This window comes from Antedon bifida, chromosome 10 (assembly GCF_963402885.1).
Source record: "Antedon bifida chromosome 10, ecAntBifi1.1, whole genome shotgun sequence".
Taxonomy (NCBI): Eukaryota; Metazoa; Echinodermata; class Crinoidea; order Comatulida; family Antedonidae; genus Antedon; species Antedon bifida.
In genome coordinates, this window is record NC_136235.1 from 21,598,014 (window position 1) to 21,623,075 (window position 25,062).

At 33.6% G+C, this 25,062-nt stretch overlaps 2 protein-coding genes and 1 long non-coding RNA gene across 7 annotated transcripts; all 3 read right to left on the reverse strand.

Annotated features, from left to right (window-relative positions):
• Positions 1-782: 782 nt before the first annotated feature.
• LOC144853760 (uncharacterized) lies at positions 783-5,117 on the reverse strand. 5 transcript variants are annotated; one of them, XR_013614419.1, is made up of 9 exons: positions 4,806-5,117; positions 4,323-4,405; positions 3,828-4,061; positions 3,516-3,602; positions 2,328-2,559; positions 1,807-1,934; positions 1,444-1,551; positions 1,059-1,267; positions 783-970 (listed from the first exon to the last, which is right to left on the reverse strand). XR_013614419.1 is itself a non-coding variant. In XM_078711582.1 (9 exons), exons 1-8 carry the CDS (start codon positions 5,056-5,058, stop codon positions 1,136-1,138), a joined length of 1,257 nt encoding a protein of 418 aa, XP_078567708.1. In that variant the 5' UTR covers positions 5,059-5,117; the 3' UTR covers positions 783-1,020; positions 1,091-1,135. The 5 variants fall into 5 exon arrangements, 4 of the variants coding, with proteins under 4 accessions (XP_078567708.1, XP_078567709.1, XP_078567707.1 ...); XM_078711582.1 differs by having other exon boundaries at positions 783-1,020; positions 1,091-1,267; XM_078711583.1 differs by having other exon boundaries at positions 783-1,267; positions 2,355-2,559.
• A 1,573-nt stretch (positions 5,118-6,690) lies between these two features.
• Positions 6,691-8,936, reverse strand: LOC144854063 (uncharacterized). Its single transcript, XR_013614496.1, has 3 exons — positions 8,802-8,936; positions 8,346-8,474; positions 6,691-7,047 (listed from the first exon to the last, which is right to left on the reverse strand). It is a non-coding gene; the product is annotated as an uncharacterized LOC144854063 (long non-coding RNA).
• Positions 8,937-12,020: 3,084 nt separating this feature from the next.
• LOC144853759 (uncharacterized) lies at positions 12,021-24,456 on the reverse strand. Its single transcript, XM_078711580.1, has 21 exons — positions 23,825-24,456; positions 22,111-22,275; positions 21,494-21,602; positions 20,639-20,734; positions 20,189-20,328; positions 19,892-19,948; positions 19,629-19,698; positions 19,204-19,248; positions 18,852-19,039; positions 18,119-18,199; positions 17,926-18,007; positions 17,689-17,817; positions 17,139-17,261; positions 16,648-16,815; positions 15,648-15,829; positions 14,774-14,863; positions 14,376-14,587; positions 13,905-14,042; positions 13,615-13,765; positions 13,134-13,313; positions 12,021-12,913 (listed from the first exon to the last, which is right to left on the reverse strand). The coding sequence occupies exons 3-21, from the start codon at positions 21,582-21,584 to the stop codon at positions 12,776-12,778; spliced, it is 2,361 nt and encodes a 786-aa protein (XP_078567706.1). The 5' UTR covers positions 21,585-21,602; positions 22,111-22,275; positions 23,825-24,456; the 3' UTR covers positions 12,021-12,775.
• Between the last annotated feature and the right edge of the window lie 606 nt (positions 24,457-25,062).

The window sequence follows — 25,062 nt, forward strand, 5'->3', positions numbered from 1 at the left end:
GCATTATGACAAGCCACATATTATTTTATTATTGGATTAGCCATATTTAAATTGTGTTTCATGTGTTTTGTTTGTTGATATTTTGTTTGTATTTTTTTGTAATTTTCGTATTTTCCTGGCAACACAAAACCTATGTACGTAATTTACCCCAGTGTTTTTTTCGTGATTATTGTTGAAAAACCTATTGACTATCAAATTTCAAAACCTCATTGATATAAAAACACCACTTTGGAAGTTATAGGTACGTTTATGATGTATACTTTTATAAAAAAAATATTTTTGAAAAACACCCCTTTTTAAAATAATGGTATCAACCAAACTCCATTTTGTAAATTTTTTTTTTCTACATTAAATGAAACTCAATACATGTTGTTTACACTGCTATAAACAAAAACTGTATACTGTAAGTATTTTTGGTTAAAATAAGTATACAAATTTGTACTTTTTTACTATAGAAAATCTGTGAAAAATGGCAAAAACATCAAAATTTGAATAATTGACCGTTGTCATGGCAACGGAGGCTAAAAATTAAAATGAATGTTGTAGATATGCTTTTTATTGAAATGTCTATTCATGGTAAAAATTTGAGAGAAATCCATTTTTTTACATCTGCCACCAAATCTTTGATTTTTACAGACAATGGCTCTTAAGTTGTTAACGCGTTCACAAAATTCCAGCAGAGAGACGCGCCAAGCGGCAGGACGATCAATTGTTTTATACCATGGCGTAAAGAATAAAGACTACTTAACTAATCAACTGAACAAAACCAAACTTCAAGTAACTTAAAGAGGGCGCCCTGCAATATCGGGCAAGACATTTTTTATTTTACTTTATAATAATTATTATACTGTACACACAAAAAGTAGTATTTTTCATATATCTATTCATTTTGTAGGATATTTAGCGTAATACTTACATTTGTTTAATCTATTAATTAATAAATGAAAGACAACATTCAAACCACCTAAAGTACTGCTAATTATAAAAATAACGATAGCGTTTTCGCGTCGAGGATATTTAGTCAGCAGTAGAAGGTATTGAATGTAAACATATAAAAATAACGATAGCGTTTTCGCGTCGAAGATAATAGTAAGCAGTAGAAGTTACTGTATTGAATGTAAACATATTGCTTCTTTTAGTTTTTGTGAATAGCTGCAGGTTCTACTGTAACTGTAGGCTTAGTCGTCGAGTTCTTGTTAACTTCTTTGGATTCGGCGGCGAGACCATTCGTCATAACTGATGGAGGTTTCGAAAGTCTATCAGTTGACTGCAATAAAAATAGAATTATTTACTTTTGAAGGTTTGGCTCTAACTAGGGGACACAAGAGGACGTAAGTGTAACGCACGTATTGGCCATTCACGTTGCAAGACAGATCGTCATTGGTCTAAATCTTGCGTTGCGTTATGTTTTAAGGAAATTCCCAGTTAATACCCCTGTCTTACCGCAGGCAATGAGTAAGAATCTTGTTCCGCTTTCAATTGCGTCTCTATATCACTTTCCGTCTCTCCTTCATTATATTCGTCACTGTCTGTTGATACGTTAGATGGTTGCTGTGGGCATAACGTATAAATCTATTAAACCTGGAAAAAATGCCTTACAATGTAGGCCTATACTTTTTGGTTATTTTTTTAATGCGTTTTCTTTGTGAATTTTGTATTTATTTCTGTAAGTTCCTTGTTTATAGACGTCCGACTCTGCGACCCCCACCGTATGGGAATGTGGTTGACAGAATGCCCCTTTAGATAAATTACGGTTCAATAGGCTACTTAGGCCTATATCACTTTACTAATGTTCACTATACTTACGACGTAGTCTTCATCTTCACTGGATTTGTAGTTTTCTACAACATACTCTAATTCATCGGCAACATCAGAATAATCTCTCTTTGTTCCTCGATCATTTGAAGATTTTACAGGACTTGTATCCACACTTTCTATAAATAAAGTTGATTGTATTACAGTTACTCAACTGGGATAGATACTAGGATAAAGTTACCCAAAACATGAAAAATAAAGATAAATTATAAAATCAAATTTGAAATACATTTTTGCCACAAAATCTCCATACATGATTAAATAGAAATCGGTCACGGTTTTACCAGTAAATTATAATTGTATTTAATACCATTTTTTATAAAAAGTTCTATTAACCGACAAAAAATGTTTAGTAAATTATTTGTTTAGGGCGGGAGCGGGGGTGAAAATATATCTTTAAATATGACATAAAAAATAGGACACGTCAACAATAGCGTTGTACGTCTTAATTCAAACGGAACAAGTGACGTGTAGTTTCAATCTGTGTAAACGTCACCGTCAGATAAGCATACCATTTCCCGTGATGTGAAGTAGCTTACGAATTTGATGTTCGTCAATCACACCAATCATCATCAACATCGACTTCAGAGGTGAAAGAGCATTTACGATTCTTCGAACCAACGAGTTACTATAATGTCGCCTCGCTGTTAACTTTCGTCTTCCTTCGATCTCCTTTCGTTTCTCTGGATCCAACGATTTGTCAAAGTTCTTAAGCCAGTTGTAAACACCCTTAAGCACCGTACTCTTTAAAAAGAAGATAATGATATATTAAAAATTAATAAAAATTAATAAAAATTAATTATGATATGCTTAGTATGAGTATGAATTAACAGAAATAGACGGGAACCAAGCTTGGAACAAAATGAATACCTTGAAACTGAATGGATAACAGAAAGATGAGTACTACAGTCACTGAAAACATTGAATCTATCTTGTTATTATAAAACTACAATTTGTTTGCGTCACACAGCCAAGTAATAAACAATTATGTACTGGTGGCGTCCCAGGCTGACAGTTGTGCATTTTCCCGCACTTTTTTAACAGAGCAGACAAAACTTTCCAGCCATTGATGTAGCGCGAGAGATTGCCTCTATTATATTTGCTCATTGGTTCGTAAAGTAAATAAAAGGTAAACATTGATATTATTAGGCCCAATGCATGATTGATGATAAAGTATATTATTAGTAAGTCATATAATTATTTATTATTAGTAATGTGGTTTTAGGGCTCCAGTCCAGGTAGGTAGGCCTACCACCACGGCCGAGTAATCCATCCAGGCCATTCCTCTTTGTTGACAATTTTTAGTATAGCATACAGTGTAACTTACTACTATTAGGCCTAGTCTAGCCTAGGACCTACCAGGGCCTACTTCCTATAGTTTAGGCCTAGGGGTCTAGCTAAAACATTCTAAATTGATAGCTAATTGTGATCATTACGTTCATTCATGTACTGTATAGGCCTAGCCTAGCCTACTACTAGGCCTCCTGGATGTAGCATAAGCTAGGCTAGCTTATTTAAATTAATTATTAATTACTAGGCCAGTTATGAGAAGTTTGTGACAAGATATAAAATTGTCATTGTGAATTCTGGTCATTATAGACACCCGAGCAGAACAATTTTTCTTGTCAACTTGAGAAGATTTTGTTTTCAGCAGTGTAGGCCTACAATACAACAATTTGCAAAAGAGAGAGATACGATACCGAAACATAAAACGGTGTTGCAACAAGTCGCCTCATCCATTTGATTGGTTTGTAAATAAACGATGTAGTTTCGCATTTCTTTTTACTCTGTAAATATATAAAATGTATAACTTTTTTACTATAAAATTATTCTGAAAATGGCTGTAACAAATCTTGAGTCCACTTTACAATGACACCAAAATCATCTCTCGCTCTTCACTAGATGACTGATCAGATGGTAGGTTTATAAAGCGCACCGTTTCACTATTCAATAGTTTTGTGTACCAGTTTAGGTTCTCATATTATAGCAATCGGGAAACAAAGTAAGCATACCTTTAATCCCCAGAGTTCATCAATCGTCGCCTGTCTTCCTCCTGGCGTTGTTTCTCCATCAGTTTCGTCTGGTTCATTTTCATCCATTTCATCTTCTCTTGGATCTATCACATTAAGTGCAGACTCTGAGGCAGATACAGCAAGCTCCAGGCCAGAGAGTACGAGTTGTCCGGGAAACGTCTGAACAAATACCTCCACTCCATTATTTAGTGTCCTCTTAATATCTTTGCCGATCTTAAAAATAATGCGCGAGCTTTTAAATACGAAACAGACCGAAACTAGAAGTCCTAGGGACCAAAGTTCCGTTATTCGTAGTTTTACTTTACAGAAATGCAACCGAAATGATAATTTTACTATAGGCCTATAAATTGAATAAATAAATGAATTTGAAATTGGTTATTGGTTGTTGGAAGTGTCGATACGCACAACCTGCCCTATTTCCTTTTTTTAAAGACCATACGATATTTACCTTATAAAGTGTAAAATTCATCTTACCTCTTCTGGTGTTTTTCTAACAATTTCAAAATTATTTTCAATAGCAAACAAAACACCACAAGCAAGGTCATCTAGGACTTTTACTGAAAAAAATAAAGCAGTTATATAGTTTGTTTTCGTTTGGGAGAGTCGGCCGGCGGGGCATTACCCTAATATGTGCCTGTACAACCAATCTTGTATTCTGGATGAGTCGTATTATACTTTCAAAATGGGAAACCATATATAATAAAAATTGAATTATTTGTCACTATTTATGAATTTAAGAAATCAAATGTATCATATTTGTAGCAACTTTATAATATAGAATTAAATTCTGTGGACATTTCTCCATATTTATTGCACTCAAATCGAAATGACGGATGTATGAATATACACGGCGTGGAGTAATTGTGAATTCAGCTCATCACTATTCTGGTCAGATTTTGTTGTTGTTTAACACTTCAAAACAGAATATTAGTTTGTTATTTGAGACTAAATACCAACCTGGAAGCGAATTTGTGCAAGGTTTCACTTCTTTTAGGACACTTTGGCAGCTTCCTTCCATGATTCTTACACCAACACCAATCATAGGCGCCGCTTTAACACTGTCATACGCGTTGAATATATTTGAAGAAATGGCATTTATTACAGGCAAGGACCTAAAGAGCTCCCAGAATGAATTAGTCCCCTTTTCAGGCCTATCGAGGCTCTGTGGGGTGTAGGTCGGTGGACTACTGCTAACTGTTGGTTGAGACATGCTTTAGGATAACAATTCACCGATCGTCACGTCTCGCATACAAATGAACGAATGTATTGTAAGGAATGAAATGAACGCGGCGCCAACATTTGCATAATTAATCGAACAACCTGTTTTCTAACATGAATATTCATAGGTTTACTGAACCCATATAAAATCGTATCACGGTTCTGTTGCTTCTTTTTTGAACAACAAATATAATTTATTTCCGTATTTCATTATAATGTTTAAAGTTAAAAAGCTCAGCATACAGATAATCATAGGGTCAAACTATAGTATGTATGTGGATTGAGATATAAAAAGGCATTTTCAACTAAATAATTTTACTAATGGATAATTAATCAGGCTGTGATAAAAGACCTAAGATGAAAATATACGAAAGCCTAATCCTGCCATATGAATATAAATATAGTTATGTCGAAATTTCGACATAGCAAAAAATAAAAAATAAAACTTTCGACATAGTATTTTTGTGGACCTTTTTTTTGCAGCTAATATGTTCCCGCCCAAAAAAAATGCCCTAACCCAATTTCTAATAAAGATTAGGCCCAACAAAAATCAAAATTTATCAGTTTGGTGTGCTGACTGCAAATGACTAACAATAGCATTGGAGTCGTTTCCAGCACATCCCCGGAAGCATTGATGTTGTTGCCTCATGATGTGTGGTGGAAAGGGGGATGTATAATTCTGTGAACCCCAAACACAGTAGCTCGCATAGCTTTAACTCTATTCCACCGACTAGCGTGGGAATCGAACCCATGACATTCGTGTATTGCCACGAGGCTCAGTCGCCTGAGCTAACCGGTCATCTTGCTTTGAACAAGGTTAATATGATATTTATGACGTAATGATGCATTACGTAATACACGTATAAATAGACTATTATCACCTTTTCAGTCATGTACTTTGTGGCGTAACGGGTAATGCTCAGTTTTGAATACTCTCAGTTCTAGATAGATTGGGTTCGAACCACTACGGATATTTCTTATAATGGAAAATGAATATTGTTTTTCTTTTATTTTGGAAGAGAATTATTTAGTGGGTTGGCCTGAACAAGTGGACCTTTTTTAAAAATCAGAAACAAAGTTGTATCGCATTCATTTGCCATAAAACCTCGAAAAGAAGCCCACATTCTCCTTTATTTTTTAGTACTCTTGGGTGGGCTTCTTTTCAACGGATAGAGTTTTTTTCCACATGGAGTTCTTTTCGAGATTACTTTTGCAAACTAAAGGAGGGGAGATATAGGTTCCAACCCGGAAAATTGTTTCTTTACATGATTTTAATTACTAATAAAGAATAACAAAATAAAAATTTAACAGTGTGGCGTGTTTGACCGCGAATGACTAACATATCATACCTGCACAAACTCATTTGCATAACAACAACAATTATTATCTCGATTTCAAATCAATTTATTCAAAAAATCCTCAAGAAATAGAGATACATTAAAAATAACAAAACGAAAGCAATGTATGTTTAGAATTGCCCTTAAAGAGTAAGTAAGTAAGAGTGATGGTCATGGCCTTCAAACAATATATTATTATTTAATTACATGGAAGAACAGCCCTCTAAAGCAGTCATTGGTATAATATAATCCTTAATAATCACTATAATCAATAATCAGTTCCCAGAATGTACCCCAATGCAGAACTAATTTTTAGAACTGCCATGCTAGCAAAGAAGCAAATTACTGAATTGCTAAAAGTTGCTAAATATTTTGATAGTAGAATAAATCAAACAAAGCACAATTGATCGTGTCTATTTCGTACGCTACATCGTTTCCATAAGACCGAAGCGCGAAGCAAATTATTTCATCTAATATTTGTTGCATCTGGAACGAAGTACATTCGTCAGAAAAGAGGCAATAGTGGAAACAACGCGTTCGACTTCCGGTTAGAAGACGACCAACAGTCAACGCATCTAAAGTTTCGACAGTCAGACATTTGTTTTTGTTGTCCATTGATATCTGCAATCTCGCAGTATTCATGCCTGTATATAAATGATAAACAAAATGGTATAATCAGGAGAAAAAAACCCCTTAAAACGCCCTCCCCGGTATTAAGCTAAGCTGCACTTAGTGTAGGCATACAGTTCCTAGTCTGTCAGTAGGAGAACCTCATAAACACTCTAAGCCTTACTTAGGTTGACCATGGACAAATGGGTACAGAGGCGAACCTAGGAATATAAGTCGGAGAGCCGCATTAAAAAGAGCGGATTAAAGGTAATTCATCTGCTGATATTATTTTGAAAAATTAACGTGTTATATTTAAGTCAATTGTTAGATTGTTTATGAGACTTTCAGCTGAATGGGTTATGTTTTTAAGTATTAGCTTAGTCTAGGTCTAAAGAATTTTTTTTTTTTAATTGATTTTTCAATATTTATCATTACAATATTGTTGTTAGATCATGTTACAAAGGCTACATATAATAACTTTTTTTAAATGTCATTCATTGCAAAGAGAGATAAAACCTCTACGGCTAAGAAAGAGAGAAAGCAAACAATGAATACAATAAATACATTAAACAACTAAAAGGGAATATGCTATAAAAATATTTATGAATACCATTAACAATCAAAGTATGTTTGTTTCGTTGGCAACACAGTGTCTCACACTTTATTCAAAATGCACTAACAATATCAACAAGGCCAACAGCCATAAGTCGCGTGCTCTCAGAAAAAAATGAACTTTCAAAAAGTAATGTACTTTGAAACTTTTCTGTACATCAAAACAGTTCAAAAAGTACAGAAAAGCGATAAAACGCATAGTGATACCGGACCGACAGACAGACCGACCGACCGACATAGTGAACTATAGAGTCGCGTCCACGCGAATAAAAATGACAAGTTATTAGTTACCACAAAGAAATAATAATATTTAATTATTTATTATGGTTTATCAAATAGGCCATCTAGAACTGGTAATATATAACACCTACATAAATTCATGTGATTTGATTGGACGATTCACATGGCGTGCAATACGTACTATTTAATTAATAAATGAATGGTTATATTCGTGGAATGGTACAAATAATATCCGGTTAATAAGTAAAACCTTTCATCATTCACCTCATGGCATTATTTGTACCCTTCCAATCATAAACATTAATTATTTTTATACTATTTTATTCTCACTTTAAAAAATGGACACATTTTGTACTCGAAATGTATTTTTGTTTTAAATGGTTAAATTATTGATTGATTTGATTGATTATAAATTGCAGTAGAAATTATACCACACAATAATTATGAATACAATTGAAAATATAATAGCAATAATTCTAACCTTTTTCACAAACGTAATCACGTAACTTTGAGACGCAGTTTATGTCATTCCAACCGTAGGTTAGGTTTTCGACGCAATCCTCACCCTGTCCTAGTGAATCCTTGTCGTTTGGCTCACCTGGGTTCCAAGCTGTGACAATCAAATATCATTTTATAATTATTAGCCATAATTTCTTAGATATAATTATTCATCATGAAAAAATGTTTAATGGTTTCGTTTGTTGACCCACAATAGGCCTTTAACATAAATCACCTGGAGCTTCCATAAGTAAATGAATGCCGCAATATAAAAAGGGCCCAAGTCCATAATTTAGCCAAATTGAGTTAAACATAGAAAATGGTCACTTATACATAGGGCTACCTTGTGTATGAATTATGGACCCAAGTCCACCCTCTAAGTACTATTAACACGTGGTAGAACACCTGTATGTATAAGTAATACGTTTAGCGTCTTTACCAGTAAAAATAGTTGATTCGCTGTTTATCCACTCAAAATTACCCTCAACCGTAATATCATTGAAGCCGATCCAAATAGATTCGGTTGTGAGACTTTTAACAAAATGTTGTTCTCTATCAGAAGATATGGACACCAGAAAAGAATCGTCATCCGTGCATTGTATTGCCGCATTGTACCAATTAGTATCTTCTGTAAGATTAATGACGGTAACAGCTTCTTTCAAATGAACGCCATAATGGGGGACATTTCGCTATGAAGATAAAAACAAATTTAATTGGTTTCGGGTAATGTATTTTATATAATAAATGGTGCTCATCGACAGGACGGGAAAACTACTAGTGACAATTATTTTGCGGTTCTCAAATAAACGGCCCTTGATATCAAGAACACAACAAACAGTTGTTGTGCTTTATAAATTGTCAATATATTCTAGTACACATTTATTAAATGTGTTATAATATAGATTGTATGTATTATGAATGTGGTGGGGGTATTTAATCGAGGACAAAATTTAAAGCGAGCTGGATAACCGAATAAAGTTAAATGATTTAAATGAAGTGCAATACTTACCACCACTTGTTTCTCCAAAGGCTGAATAAATATAATCAATACAATAAAGCAGCTTCTAAGTCGCTGTAAACACTTTTGCTGACGCTTAGGCCTATACATTTCTCTGTTGTAGATTAAGAATTTTGTTAAAGCGAACACTAACAACTTATCTCATATTATTAAGAAAATATTTTATTACTAGTGTCGTTTCCTAAATAATAAATAACAATCATAATCAATATAACTTATAATAATGTGAAAATGTTTAATGATCGTATGATCGCATCGTTTCTATTGATGTTTATTTTAGTGCTAATCAATAGTTATTCAATTCGATGATATTTACGACGAATGTAATATATGGATCGAAGTGTTTATGCAGTCAGGAAAGGCTCCTGGTGTACAAACATAGAGGTAAGGTCATTAAAGGAAACTTGTAAAACTTATTCATACATGCTGAGAGCAGAGGAATGTAGCCTACCACAGACAAAAGATGCCATTTTCAAATAAGAACATGCGACCGTAGAGTCTGTGGGAACCACAGAGGCATCTCCCTTCTCTCTATCGTTGGCAATGTCATAGGCAAAGTAATACAAGCTACTAAAGAGGCGACATGATAATGTATCGATATTAAGCAACATAATTTTACTTCTTATTTTTTTGTTGACTTACTTGACCTAATTGCGTAAACCTCTTCGGATCCTTGCACACGGAGGCCGGTATCATCTTTTAGTTGATCCTTCCATCTCTTTGGCGGACGCCCTCGTGGTCTTTTGTTTTTAAATTCTGTTTTGTAACTTCTTTTATTTCGGAGATTGTTTATTTTATTCCTTAATCTGTCCCTTATGTCTTAATTTCTTAGTCTGTCCCAACGCGTAACACCAAGTATTGCTCTTAAGCATCTCATTTCAAATGTGTTTTTAGAGTCCATGTTTCTGATGCATATGTCGCAATGGGGACGATTATACATTATATAATCTAATTTTTAATTTTGTTGGTATATTTCTTTTGCTCCATATCGGGACTTTCAGTCTTCCAAATGCACTTGTTGCTATAGGGAGATTCGACGACAGACATCCGATGAAGTTCCCGGTACTACACTGCCTAAGAAAATGAACTCTGGTACATGCTCAACATTCTTGCCGTCTACCCCACTTGTTACACGCCATCTCAAGCTCTTCAGTCGACAATTGTAATTTCGCAAAGATGCATGAAATTAAGATTTTTTTGTAGGATAGGATAAATAGATGCCTTTTTCATTCGAGTTCCTGTGAATTCTTTTCCGGCGAGCTCTCATATGGGAATTCAAATTGCTCAAGAACGGAGCGGTGTAAATGGTTCTTCTGCTTCTTCTTTCTTTTTTAGTTCGAAAGATGATATTGTCATTGGCGGTCAACACGCCACAGTGTTAAATTTTGATTTTGTTAATCTTTATTAGAAATTAAAGAAACAATTTTCCGGGCGGGAACCTAGCAGCTCCCCTCCTTTTAGTTTGAAAAGAACTCCATGTGGAAAAGAAGCCTATCCGTTGAAAAGAAGCCCACCAAACAGTATTAAAAAATGAAGGAGCACATGGGCTTCTTTTCGAAGTTTTATATGGTTGTTTATTTAATAGAAAAATGGATGCCATAAAACTTTGTTTCTGATTTAAATAAAATGTCCACTTGTTTAGGCCTAGGCCTAAATATCTCTCTTTAAAATAAAAGAAAAGCAATATTCATCCTCAATTTTAATCAGAAAAAATGAAATTTAAATAATTCTCTTCGTTAGTGTTTAGAAAAGAATTTATATCTCATCGTAGTTTGGTATGCCGTGCGTTGCTATGCAAATGAGTTTGTGGGGTGATACAGCTACATTTTGATTTTGTTAATCTTTTACATTAGAAGATTTTTATTCTACCGTACCATATTATACTGTATTTTGAAATATCTGTTTCATGCAAGATATTGTATTGTACTAATATGTTATGAATAAAAGTGTATGGTAGTTGGCGTGTTATGGCCGCACCGTCCCAGAATAAATATGTTTTAAACAGTATAGTTTGTCTCCGTTTTTGAATGGGGTTAATTGGGACTGATGAGATCAATAGAACATTGTAAAGATGCTGATGTCTAGACAAACTCGAATTTGGAGCTAGGCCTTAGGAATATGAAGTCGAGTTCCCCATCTAAAATGTTGAAGTCGCATGGATAGTTGACATGTTAACGTTATAATAATTATCAGGTTTTGCGTGCTCGCGCTGTTTGTATTTGAAAATGTTGTGTTGTTGAGAATTTCTCAACATGGTTTTATCTCGAATCGTTCTTGTACTACTAACTTAGTCTCTCTCATTGTTTCTACTTAAACATCCATTAATTGTCGATCACAGTGTGATGCTATAGATACCGACTTCGCTAAGGCTTTTGGTAAAGGTAGTTACCAATTAGGCCTACTTATTATTACTTATTTAAGAAGTTTGGTGTATTTGATAATCTTTAAATCTTAGTATAGTGATAGTGAGAGAGAGCAACTGGTAACTATAGAAGGTGCATTTCTGGGTGGCTATTAGAAATATTTGGTGTTCGACAAGGTATACTTAGGGCATTTGCTTTTTAACTTATTTATTACCTCCATACACAATGCTTGCTTTTATACACAACACCACATAAGCACATTAAACAATAGTTAATATGTTATTATGTATTTGATGCCACTACCGTAGTTACCTTACCCTCAATAATGAAATTCCTTAATTATTATTTGGCTTATTTATTATATATTTGATACCACTACTGTGGTCCACCTTACCCTCAATAATGAAATTCCTTAATTATTATTTGGCCTTTTCGGGGGCAACTCATGTTATACTTGTTCGCTGTTAAAAACGGATTTACTTGTAGATTAACGATATTACTTAATTCATATTTTGTTATATTTTCTATACTTGTTTATCTTTATTTAAATCCAAAATTAAGAAATGTTTATAATTGGTTCTTGTGGACCTTGTCGATGTTCTTTTGTCTTGTGTGTTATGTATTCCAGTCTGTAAATCAAAAGCTCCTATTGATTGTGAATTGAAGTAATATAACAAAAAATTAATAAATAACCAAATTTAATATTAAAAATAGATTATCAATCTGATGGCAAGACAATCAAAATTTCTATAAATCATATGGTGTTCTTTTTTGTTTTGGGTTTTTTTTGCAGCTGGTCCCTCCATATTTAAAAGAAAGCGGCATAGTATACAAAATAGTGATTATTCCAGATACAATTGTGGTACGAGAATTAGTGTAACAACATGTCTATAATGTTCATTCCTGTCTAAAGAAAAAAAGCAGGCAGCATCAAATAATTGAGAATGAGTGACGGCCTACCAATACCAAAGGTGCACACGTTTGTTTACAATCAGACATCTCAGCTTTATTAACATATATAAATTCTGTCGTTCAAAACACCTCACTATTGCCACTGTCTTCAAATATTGGTATAAATGTAACATCCTCCATACTATTAAATTTAGTGCCTTCTGATGTAAAGTCGTAGTGAGGTAATTGGCTGTCCACACCACATGATTTGCCACCAAACTGAAGAAAATAACATTGTTGGTATTAAAGAATTAAATAAACAGCATATTAATATAAGAGCAGGTCCGTATTATTAAATTATGAATGGTTAAAGGCCAATTAAAGGCCAATATTAAAGGCCAATTTACACATGCGAGCGCGGTAACGGTAAGCGCAACGCAAGGACGTAAGCCGCAACGTAAGCGAATTAACCAATAAAACACAGCCAAGGTTTGCTTACCTGCGAACTTGTTTCCATGAATGGAGTATATTCTACTACATTACACGTCTGACCAGTACTTTCCTCCTCATCATATGTCTCCTCACTAATACTGTATTTCTGGCGAGATTCTAGTATACGTAATTCATAGTTATCTATTTCCGATTTCTTGTTCTTCATAATTTCCGGCATTGTATCTTCCTAAAAAATCCACACAAACATCTATTGATAAACTTTTTAGATTTTAGAATCATATTCGGGTTGAGTAAGCATAAGTGCTAAAAAGGACCAATGTTGAACACATAACACAATGTATCCTTGCTTGTTTTCATCGACAATATCCGAAACATAAACTAAGGCTGACTGACGGACAGATAGACTTACCAACAAAATGAAACAATCCCTATAGTTGTAATCAAATCAGCGCTAATATATTTTTGTTTACAAACGGTTAAAAACGAATTCAGCGCAAGTTCCTACGATATTGTATCATTTTGTATACCTCTTCATTTTTTCCCTCTTCTGATAACTTTAAATATAGATTTGAATCATTTGTGACGAACTCTAAGACTGTATCGAATTGGTGGTATAACATTTTAAACGTTGGTCGCTTTTTGGGATGTTCATGCCAACACGACGTCATTATTTTGTATCTATAGAGTAGAAATAATACATTAGAATTGTCAAACGTCAATTTCTAGATATTTTCAATTACAGTGATGATGAGTATGATGATGATGAGTATGATGATGATGATTATGATGATGATAATTATGATGATGATGCACTTACGCAGTTGATGGACAATGTTCAGGTCTGTGCATTCGATAGCCACGCTGAAGAAGTTGAGGTAGAGTTCCTATTATGATTCCTGGATACGGTGACTTTCCAAATGTGAATATTTCATATAATAAAATACCAAATGACCATCTGTGATAAAAAAAAAGGTATATAATGTACTGTACCTTATATACCGGCCTACCTTGGTTGTTAAATGTACTGTACCTTATGTACCGGCCTACATTGGTTGTTAAATGTACTGTACCTTATTTACCGGGCCTACATTGGTTATTAAATGTACTGTACCTTATGTACCGGGCCTACATTGGTTGTTAAATGTACGAGCGAAGACACGTCGATTGCGCTGACCAGGTCGGTCGTCCCGAATCGAAAGCTCCCTACTATATTGCATCCCCACTTTCTTAGATACGATGACATTTTTTGTCTTACAGAATTATTTATGATTAATGTATTCCAACCTACACGTCACTCATAGGTGTCATGTAATGCTCTAGCAGTGTTTCCAAACTATACCATTTTACTGGAACTTCTCCGTCTTTTAATCTTAGATATCCTTTCTCATATGTATCTTGTCCCAAGCCAAAATCACCAATCTTCACTAGAAGTCCTTTGCCGATAAGAACGTTTCGAGCGGCCAGGTCTCCATGTACTATTCTCAAGCTGGAAATATATTCCTAACGAAAAAGTCAAATGCATCACTATATACAGTACTAAAAAATATAAGACTTAATAATAACTTATGAACATTACGTTCATTTTGGGTTAAATTAGTATGCTCAATTGATTTCAAGACCACAGAAATCTTTCAGATAGATTTTGTCTAAGTGTGTGTAGTCGGTAACCGGGTCATAATTACTCACCATTCCTTTAGCGATCTGTCTACTAATGCTAAACAAATCTTTTAATCTCAAATCATAAATCTCGTCAGTAAATACACCTTTCTGTTGCATCTGAATAATACAATTTAATGTGATTTAATAATTAATAAAATAAAAACAATCAAGTACGAAATGATGACGTACAGAAATTGTAAAACTCAACAAAGTAATCTATAAACAAAATCAACGTTGCCAAGTGAATTATGAATTTTAATCTATGTCACTGGAGGGCAGAGCAAAAGCTGATACAGAAGAAAAGCAACAAAAAACTCCAAAACTAGATGGATTCTGTCATTTATTGAATCGAAAAACGGTTATAGATTGAAACAAATGGGGAATCCGCATGAGAATAATATTTACATTACAAATCAACTTATTTGCATTTTTAAAACTTAACAAGGTACGGTAAATCTATAAACACAATCGACGTCTAGTAGTAGTACACAAAATGCTCGTGTGCACTTTAAAAGATCCTAGTAGGCCTACACAAAATGCTCGTGTGCACTTTAAAAGATCCTAGTATGCCTACACAAAATGCTCGTGTGCACTTTAAAAGATCCTAGTAGGCCTACACAAAATGCTCGTGTGCACTTTAAAAGATCCTAGTAGGCCTACACAAAATGCTCGTGTGCACTTTAAAAGATCCTAGTAGGCCTACACAAAATGCTCGTGTGCACTTTAAAAGATCCTAGTACATCTTTCAAGACGAGGCAGGTTATCCCAATGTACTAGTTCACAAAGCCACTGTCACACAGCCACTACTTTAAGTAGGTGTTGAAGGCGGCAGCTAAACATTTTAGTAACTATACTAAGAAACTAAAACATCTATGTTTTGTACACGAGTTGTTTGACTTACCGTTGCACTTTTACGTAATAATTCTAACAGACAACCGTATTGCATTAGTGGGGTAATGATGTACATCGGATCCTTCGCAGTGCGACAACCAATTAGTTCTATAATATTAATATGTTTACCAATCTGTGCCATCAGTTGAATTTCTTTTTTAAAATCCATTTTCTCGGCTGCTGATGCAGTATCTAATGATGAGGAAATAAACATAGATACTATTGTACAAAACGTTGCAAATAGACCATGTATTATCAATATATTATGATGATTTTGATTTTAAATAGTATATATTAATTTGATAAGATGATAGGCATATACTTACGATGATTTGAAATATCAATATATACCACAAATTCTTTTTAAATTAAGGCATTGTAAGGATTACTACATTGATATGTGCTATAATATTGTGACTTTGTCACAAACAAATAAAACGGTATTATAGGCCCCTATAATATCTTGTATTATTTTGTAACTACAGTTGAACCTCCATTAACGGCCGCACTTTCAAAAGCCAGTTTGTTCTTTCTATCTAATTAGTGCATTTGGTACCTCCCTTAAGCGGCCGCGGCCATACTAAAAATTAGATTTTTAGTATGGTAAATTACCTCCCGTAAGCGGCCACTCGAACAATAATACAATTTTGATATTTATTGTGCTTTATATATCGGCTTTATTTCGAAGCGGTTAGATTAGATGACAAAACTACACAGATTTTGACCGACCATTTTCAAATGATAAAAGCTTTTAAAATTTGTCTGATAATCATAAATAATTCTAAATGATGATAATGTACTAAACTACCTGATCATAAACAATAAAATATAATTAGCTGGAGAATTTAGAGGCCCGTTTCGTTAAGAACGCCGAAAAATATCATGCATAGCCATAAAAATGATTTTGTCCCTCTATCAGCAGTAGCAGGACCTCCCGTAAGCGGCCACTTTCCCGGTCCCGAAGGTGGCCGCTTACTGGAGGTTCAACTGTATTTTAAATGACCATTTACCCAACGGTGTCTTTATTGCAACAATGTGTAATCCATTTTCTTGCTTAAGTGGGCATGAATAAACCATTCCAAAGCGGCCGTTGCCGATTGGTTTTCTCTCATCCCACATCACATCCGTTTGGCTGGCTATTTCATAATTTTGAAAAACTGGATCAACGAATAGATAATCTATGATAAACATTATATTAGATTACGTTAGATTAGATTTATTATGATTAGTCGGGGTGTTAACATCTTACATCACATTTCTCCAGAAATTTTCTAAATAACAAATATTAATTGATTGACTTTTTTGTATAAACATCTGCCAATTTGATTGCTTTTAAAGAAACTGTTAAATTTACTCCCTTATATCCATGTATAATATATAAATGTTTCGATAACATCACCTCTCATTCTTCTCTGTTTCAAAGCTGTTAGTCCAAACTTACGCTACTTGATCTCATACGGTAGGTAAATTCCGGAACAAACTTATTTACAAACTACATTACCCTGTTCCATATTTGCATCACTTTTTCCACTTCGATTACAGCAGTATATTTTAATTACAAATGAAAGTAATACTACTGTGATTAATAGTAAAACACCCGCACCAATAGCGTAAGAAGTAAAGTCTGCAAAAGATAAAGTACTTGATTAGTTTAGAACTAAACACAATAATAAAGAAACATAACTAAATGAAATTTGGTGAAAGTGCTTTTTCTAATTTAAATATAATTCAGAGTGTATCCTTAAAATATTCTTACAAGGAAACACAAAATCTAAACTCATCTTAGTGGCTACTCCATAAGGAAAATCCTGAAAATCTCACTGTAGTTTGAGTCAATAAAAAAATATGACATTAGTAGGAATTCATGTCTGCACAAAGTCTGGTTTTGATCAAAGTCAAAATATTTCACACAAAAATGTACAAACTAAGAATTCCACAATGTCTCCTGCATAACGATTATAACACTCTCAGTGAAGATAAACACAATTAATCAATATTTCATAAAACAATTTTTTGATATTTGTAAATTAAATTACGTGGCATCAACTAACCTGTTGATTCCCTGCACTCTTTACCAATTTGGCATGTTGTATTTCCAACAATAGTGCCATTGCAGTCTTCCAGTGACTGACAAATACGGGTATATGTGGTGAGACCATCACAAGAACAATCGTCAACATCTAGTAAATTACAACAATGTGATAACTCAAGAAGTTGTACAAGATCATATTATAATCAGAATTATTGTACAGCACTCTGTTCACGTCAAAATGTGTTGATAAACTTACATATAAATGTATCGAATGTAACTTTAAATGATCTTCCAGTTTGTTCCACTGTGCTTAGTGTTCTTTTAACGACTGGTTCAATCTGAACAATACAAAAGTTGCTGTATAGGTGCATTGTTTGTTATTTCATAATTCCTCTATCTTGTATTGTTAAAAAGTTGCACACACAAAATAAAATAAACAAACATCTTACTTCTAATTGGTAAGTTTCATTCATACTTAAATCTGGAACTACTGCAACTTGTCGCTTTCTCCAATTTGTTTGATTTTGAGTCTAAGAAAATATTATTTAAAACTGTCAGTTTGGAGTAGAAACATAAGTAGAAACATTGTAAAATAAAATATTACAAAACTTGATACAAATTTGGTTTGATAACATATTTAACCAATTTTTAATTCAAACCCCACCAAAGATCATAGAATACGCATATGTCTAATACCGATATAGGTGTATTCTAATATGGATACAGGTTTTGAGTTACGTACCTGTATAGTATTAACTATTAATGGTTGTGGTGCCTTCTAACAACGCATGACACTTGATATTGTATGACACTAAGGAGTTTCTATCTATTGTATCGGTGTATCCTAATATGGATACAGCACTTAACCAATACAGGTTTTGAGTTACGTAACTGTATAGTATTAACTATTAATGGTTGTGGTGCCTTCTAACAACGCATGACACTTAATATTGTATGCCACTAAGGTGTTTCCATCTATTGTATCGGTGTATCCTAATATGGATACAGCACTTAACCAATACAGGTTTTGAGTTACGTACCTGTATAGTATTAATGGTTGTCGTGCCTTCTAACAACGCATGACACTTGATATTGTATGACACTAAGGTGTTTCCATCTATTGTATCGGTGTATCCTAATATGGATACAGCACTTAACCAATACAGGTTTTGAGTTACGTACCTGTATAGTATTAATGGTTGTCGTGCCTTCTAACAACGCATGACACTTGATATTGTATGCCACTAAGGTGTTTCCATCTTGAACGTGCACTGGTGGTATCCATGACAGTGTAACCATCACAAGTTCTTTAGACTGTGGAACTATGTCATCTACTCGTATATCTATTATCATCCCAGATATTTGTACGTCTAAAAATATATAATTGAGGTAGTTGCCGTAAACAAGTATTTAACTTGGTTCTTCCTTAAATAACCGTAAAGTATTATTTTGTCCATGGTTCTACGTATCACATTCAATAGGCCTATTTTATGTATTTTTTAATAAATAGGCATATAAAAGATTATGAACTTACCTTGCTTTTTACAAAAGTCACCATCTTTTGTTTTTAAGAAACAGTCTAAAACAGAACATTGTGAAAACGTAGTTGTTAATATCAGCCCCAGTTTTACTGTTTCCGTCGACTCTGGTCTTAATAAATGTGTCGTCATTGTCTAGTGTCATTGTCGTCATGATTATCAGCGTCATTGTCAACAAGAACTATTATCACCATAATACTTGTTCCTGTTCACAACGTCGTCGCTATACCAACAATAAACTTTAACCATCACTCATCGATATTGTATTAATACTATTGTCGCACCGCTGTCGGCAGCGAAATTGCGATCCGACTGAAGATCCAAGAATATTATGAATAGAAGGTAAGGTTTATTGGACAACATTTGGCACAGGATAGAACCCATGCGATACCTGTTATATACTATAACGACGTAGGCCTACCTGGAGTTTCGAATACATGTTTATAATTAAAAATTCCCTTATGAATTGAGTTCGTTCTTATCAAATGAATCTGAAATCAAGTAAATCCGATTAGAAAGATTTATATAATGTTATTCACTTAAATGTACAGAAAATGAACGGTAGGCCTACTTAGAATGTAAATTGATTGTAGAGCCTATAATAATGTAGATGACAATGATATTTCTTTTGATTTCTTTTTGTCATTTCAAATTATGATTGGCCTAATACTGTAGGGTACTCACATAAAATACGTATTCAGTACCAAACTTGAGATTATCAAACACATGCCAACGTGAACGCTAAAAATGATATAAAATGATGAATTTATATCAATTCGTGTTACCACGAATCTAATAAATTCAAGAAAATAATGAAAAGAGAAAAAAAATTGTTTACTATCTAGTTGGTCCTAGTTTACACTAATTATGTATAATGTAGCCAATTACCCTCATCTTCTCATGTACACATACCGACTATCTAAAATCTTAGACGAGGCGTGGCACAAGTGTATATTTAATTAGTAAAATGAAATAACTTACAGTAATGATGTCAGTATCATTATTTATAAAACAGTAACTGCAACTGCCTTCTGCATTAGCTTGTAACTGTTTTTCACGATTAATTAACTCCTCTACATCAATCGCGTAACTGTCAATTGTATACGGTACATTCGAAGTATCTTTGTATGTTCGAAAAAGAAAATGACATTTTATAAATAGATTACCACGCTTAGTTGAAAATGCATTTTTTTGTCATTTAAGCTAAAGTTTTTGATTTCGGATCGGGGACGTGTTGCAGACCATGCCAATTGTTATGGGTATCCAATTAAAGATTAAGAAGATACAGTGATTACCCTTTCTGAGATTAGTAGCCTAATTGTGTGGAGGAATTGTCTGATTTACACAGAGGAAGTAAACGTGATGTAACGGTATGCGTAACGTAGGCCCAATTACACCTAACAATATGCGTAATGTATGCAAACAACTTACCCGGCAATGGCCAACTAATATTTGTAGACAGTTTCCATTCATTTGAATAATTGGTAGGCCTAACTGTAGAATTATCGATTATTTGATTCTTCTCATCTATATAGAAAAGAAGAAGGTGGTTAAAAAACATTCAGTTTCCTTCACATTTAACTCCAAAGGAACTGCATGGGATGTGTGTCAAAATCTCTCGACAAGAAATAAGAAATATTTCTTTAAATAACGCCGCTCGAAATTTTGACGGATTTGATTTTTGTTCATTTTTAAATGATGTTGTTTTCCAATCCAAAAGTGGAAGAGAATATTTAGATAAGAAAGAAAAGAGAAATGTAATTACATTACTTGAACTAGTTATGAAAGTAGGTCTACTTTAAAATGTTCATTGAGAGAAAATCAGGTTATTAACCTTGATAATGGTCAAATCTTTCTTCTAAAAAAAAGATGAAATACTATTGGGTTTTAATATTTAGTTTAAGATAAAGAATGAAACTTTAAATTTAAGAAATGTTTCTGTTTGATTTATTTTTTAAATTTTTTAACCTCTCAATGAAAACAAAAATGAATTAGGAAGAAAATATAATAGGTATTTTTAATGATAAATCATGTATGATTCCACCGAACTTTCGAGTTAAAATAACTATTGTGAGGCATTTGAAAAGGCAAGCTGCCTTAATGAATAATTAATGATTAAATGAAGGTGAAAGATAAGTGGAAGAACGAATACAAAATGAAACAGAAAAGTCGAATGAATGAATTGATAAATGGATTGATTTTAAATTACTGACTTAAACATGACAGTTATAGCGTTATCTTAATGACGATAACCGATAGATACAAGACTAGTCATATTGTACTTACAAGTTGTCAAAAAATAACAGCAATTTCCAGCATTAGAACCAATTGGAAATCCGGCAAGAAAAACAACGATAATAAAAACAGACCCAATCATTTTAAAGCTTGACGAACACTATAAACAATAACAAAATATATCTCATAAAAGTATTAATTAATCTGAATAACCCGTTTGTGTAGCGCTCCTCCTCTGAATTATTTGGCCCGGTGGCCGAAGATCCGGTGGTAGCGGTAACCACGCTAACGGACGTCATGACTAATAACCATGGCGCCCACATGCCACTTATTTATTGCCTTAACAGTATTTCATTTATGGACAACTATACAGTATAGTTCTGTCTTGACTATATTATAATCATTACTTATTACTACTTCAGCAATAGAGAATGTGTGTCTTTTATACAAATTATGTTTATCACAAAATAACTTTACAATATCTTCATCGCTCGGCATCAAGATACCAAACTCAACTCAACCTACTAGAACATCGAATAAACTATAATAACAGAATTATTGATAGAGAGATCTGGTCAACGGCGACCACCAAACTGAAACTCTTTTTTGATCGATATTATGAACAATTATAGGGATAGGGACATGCGCAAATAAATAAAATCTCTTACCTTTTAATATCAGACCTGCAGCATTTGCGAACGTGCACGTATTATTGGTGATAGAGGCCTAACGGGAAATCCTTCTTCATCCGAGAACTCTAAATTGTTTCCTGTCATCACAACAATCGCAGCGGTCGATGTCCCTACACCGCCAACTTCAGCGCCCGCAATTGTCTAACGGGAATTTTGTAATCAAGTCAAATAAAAACAACATTATATTTAACAACCTAGATGTTTTTTTTAAAATTAAGGATCGACATTATTTCAACCAAAATAACAATCGAATGGTTTCCTAACCATAAAGGTTATACAATACGTTTGCGAAACTTAATTCGATGAATTGATGTATTCATGAAAACATGAAATCGCAGAAATTTAAAAAATACAATTTTTCTAAACAGTTTTCCAAGATTTTGAAAAACTTGAAAAAAAACCCCAGTTTATTCCTGGAAGTGACATGTTTCATATGAATTACCGGTAATAACTGAGTTATGTAAAAATCTAAAATAATTACTTATTCTTTATTAAAGATGTATTGTCCCTTTGTCAAATTCCAAAAAAAAAAAAAAAACAGATTTCGAAAAAAAGTCATTTTGAAGTATCATAATAGTTATTAACTTTCACCAAAAAAAGTCGAAAAAAAAATCATTTAACTGAAATACAGACGTTTTTTGGTCCAAAAAATAACTTTGACTTCCAGTCAAAGTTTTCGATCAAAACATATCTCATAATGCAACGCGCTTATTTGGCTACTCTGTATGCATAATCATAAAACTTCCTCGCGATCTGTGTGAAAACACCTTCTCAACCATGACGAGTTGTAAACAATCCTAATTAGCATCATGCATAATGCATACTCGTGGTTTGAAATCTTTGTTTACTTTCGCTCGCGACGATTTTCCAGATGAAATGTAATCAAATTAATTTAGCTGTTAAATACGTAAAATTTTTGTTTTTGGCTCGAATTTTCAACTTAAAGTGAATAACTTTAGTATTACTTTGATATGGCCAATTTAAATTTAGAATATTTTGATCTTCATTTTTTTGTGTTTCAAGGGACAATACATCTTTAAATTATTGAGTACTGATTATTGATCTTTTCGTATGTTAATACGCTGTGCTCAAGTGGACCCAATTTGGCACCAGTGGATTTTTTTTTAAATGGAAAATAATGAATATTGTTTTTCTTTTATTTTGAAAGAGAGATATTTTGAGGATTGTAAATGTCAAGTGGAACTTTTTTTAAATCAGAAACAAAGTTGCATGGCATTATTTTCCATTTTCCAGACTGCCATAAAACCTCGAAAAGAAGCCCATGTACTCCTTCATTTTTAGTACTCTTGGAAGGGCTTCTTTTCCACATGGAGTTCTTTTCGAGATTACTTTTGCAAACTAAACGAGGGGAACTGCTAGCTTCCCGCCCGGAAAATATTTTATTTACATGATTTGAAACATCTTCTAATGAAATAATTAACAGCATCAAAATTTAACTGTGTGGCGTGTTGACCGCGAATGATACCATCTTTACCATAATACACCTGCACAGACTCATTTGCATAACAGCGCACGCACATACCAAACTGTTTAAAATACCCGAAAATGACATCTATTATGTTTTCAAACAACATGCATAAGAATCTTCAGTACCCCACCATGCTTGGGGCTGAGCAAAGACAATTTTGAAAATCGAGGCAGCGTGGTTGCCTCGAACCAAAAAACTTACAGAACGTATCGAGGCAGTCCAGCGAAGGGCTACTAGGCTTGTCCTTAAACAAACAAGAGGTGAAATGGAATACGAGGAACGTCTCACTAAGCTAAATTGGCCTACACTATCTAATCGAAGAAATTATCTTCTGTTATCCTTTGTTTGTAAATCACTTATTGGAACGGTTGATTGTAGTAGTGTTCGTCAATCTATAGTTGTTAATGGCCGTCACCTTGATACACTTAAGTTCATTCATCACTATGCTCGAACCAATTGTCTTCATCATTCCGCTATTAACATATTCCCTAGGTTATGGGAAGAGTTACCGGAAATGATTAAAAATTCTTTAATTTTAGACAGTTTTCCAACATTTTTAAATTCACTTAAATCACATGTTTTATATTGACTTTGTTGAATCGACTATTATGTATTTTATCCGTTTATTTTATATTGACACTGTTGATTCGTCTATTTGTTATTTAAATATTTTATATAGTTTATTTTATATCATTGTTGTTACTTTGGGAGTACGGAACCTGAACTCTTGTTATAGTGATTAGGTTCACTTTTAGGTTCCTGCCTACTCCCTTAGTTTCTGTGTTTTTGTTTGTTTGTAACTGGTTTTTGGCAATAAATAATAATAATAATAATAATAATACAGTAGGTTCCCGCCCGAAAAAATGGCGTTACATGATTTGAATGAAACAAGCTTCAATTTCGAAGATCTGCTTAAAACATATTTATTTATTTATTCTACCATAAACTTTTATTCACAACATATTAGTAGGCCTACAATACAATATCTTGCATGAAACGGATATTTAAAAGTACACTATAATGTGTAACGGTAGAATTACAATTCTAATGTAAAAGATTAACAAAATAAAAATTGAACAGTGTTGTGTGTTGATCGCGAATGACTAACAATACCGTCTTTCCCACAGCACATGTGCACACTCATTTGCATAACAAACGCACGGCATACCAAACTACGACCAAACTCTTCTAAACACGTAATTAAGGAAGAGAATTAATTCCCTTTTTTTTACTTTAAAATAAATTGAGGGCGCTAAACATAACATTTAAACCACCAAAGCAGTTTGCGAGAGCCAAAAAAAAGAAAGATGGTAAATGTGCTCTCCCTGCCTCAGCACTAAGGCCCTGCCACAGCCTTTTGGGGTCGTTTCCACCACATCACCAGATGCATTGATGTTGTCGCCTCATGATGTGTGGTGGAAAGGGGGACGTATGATCTG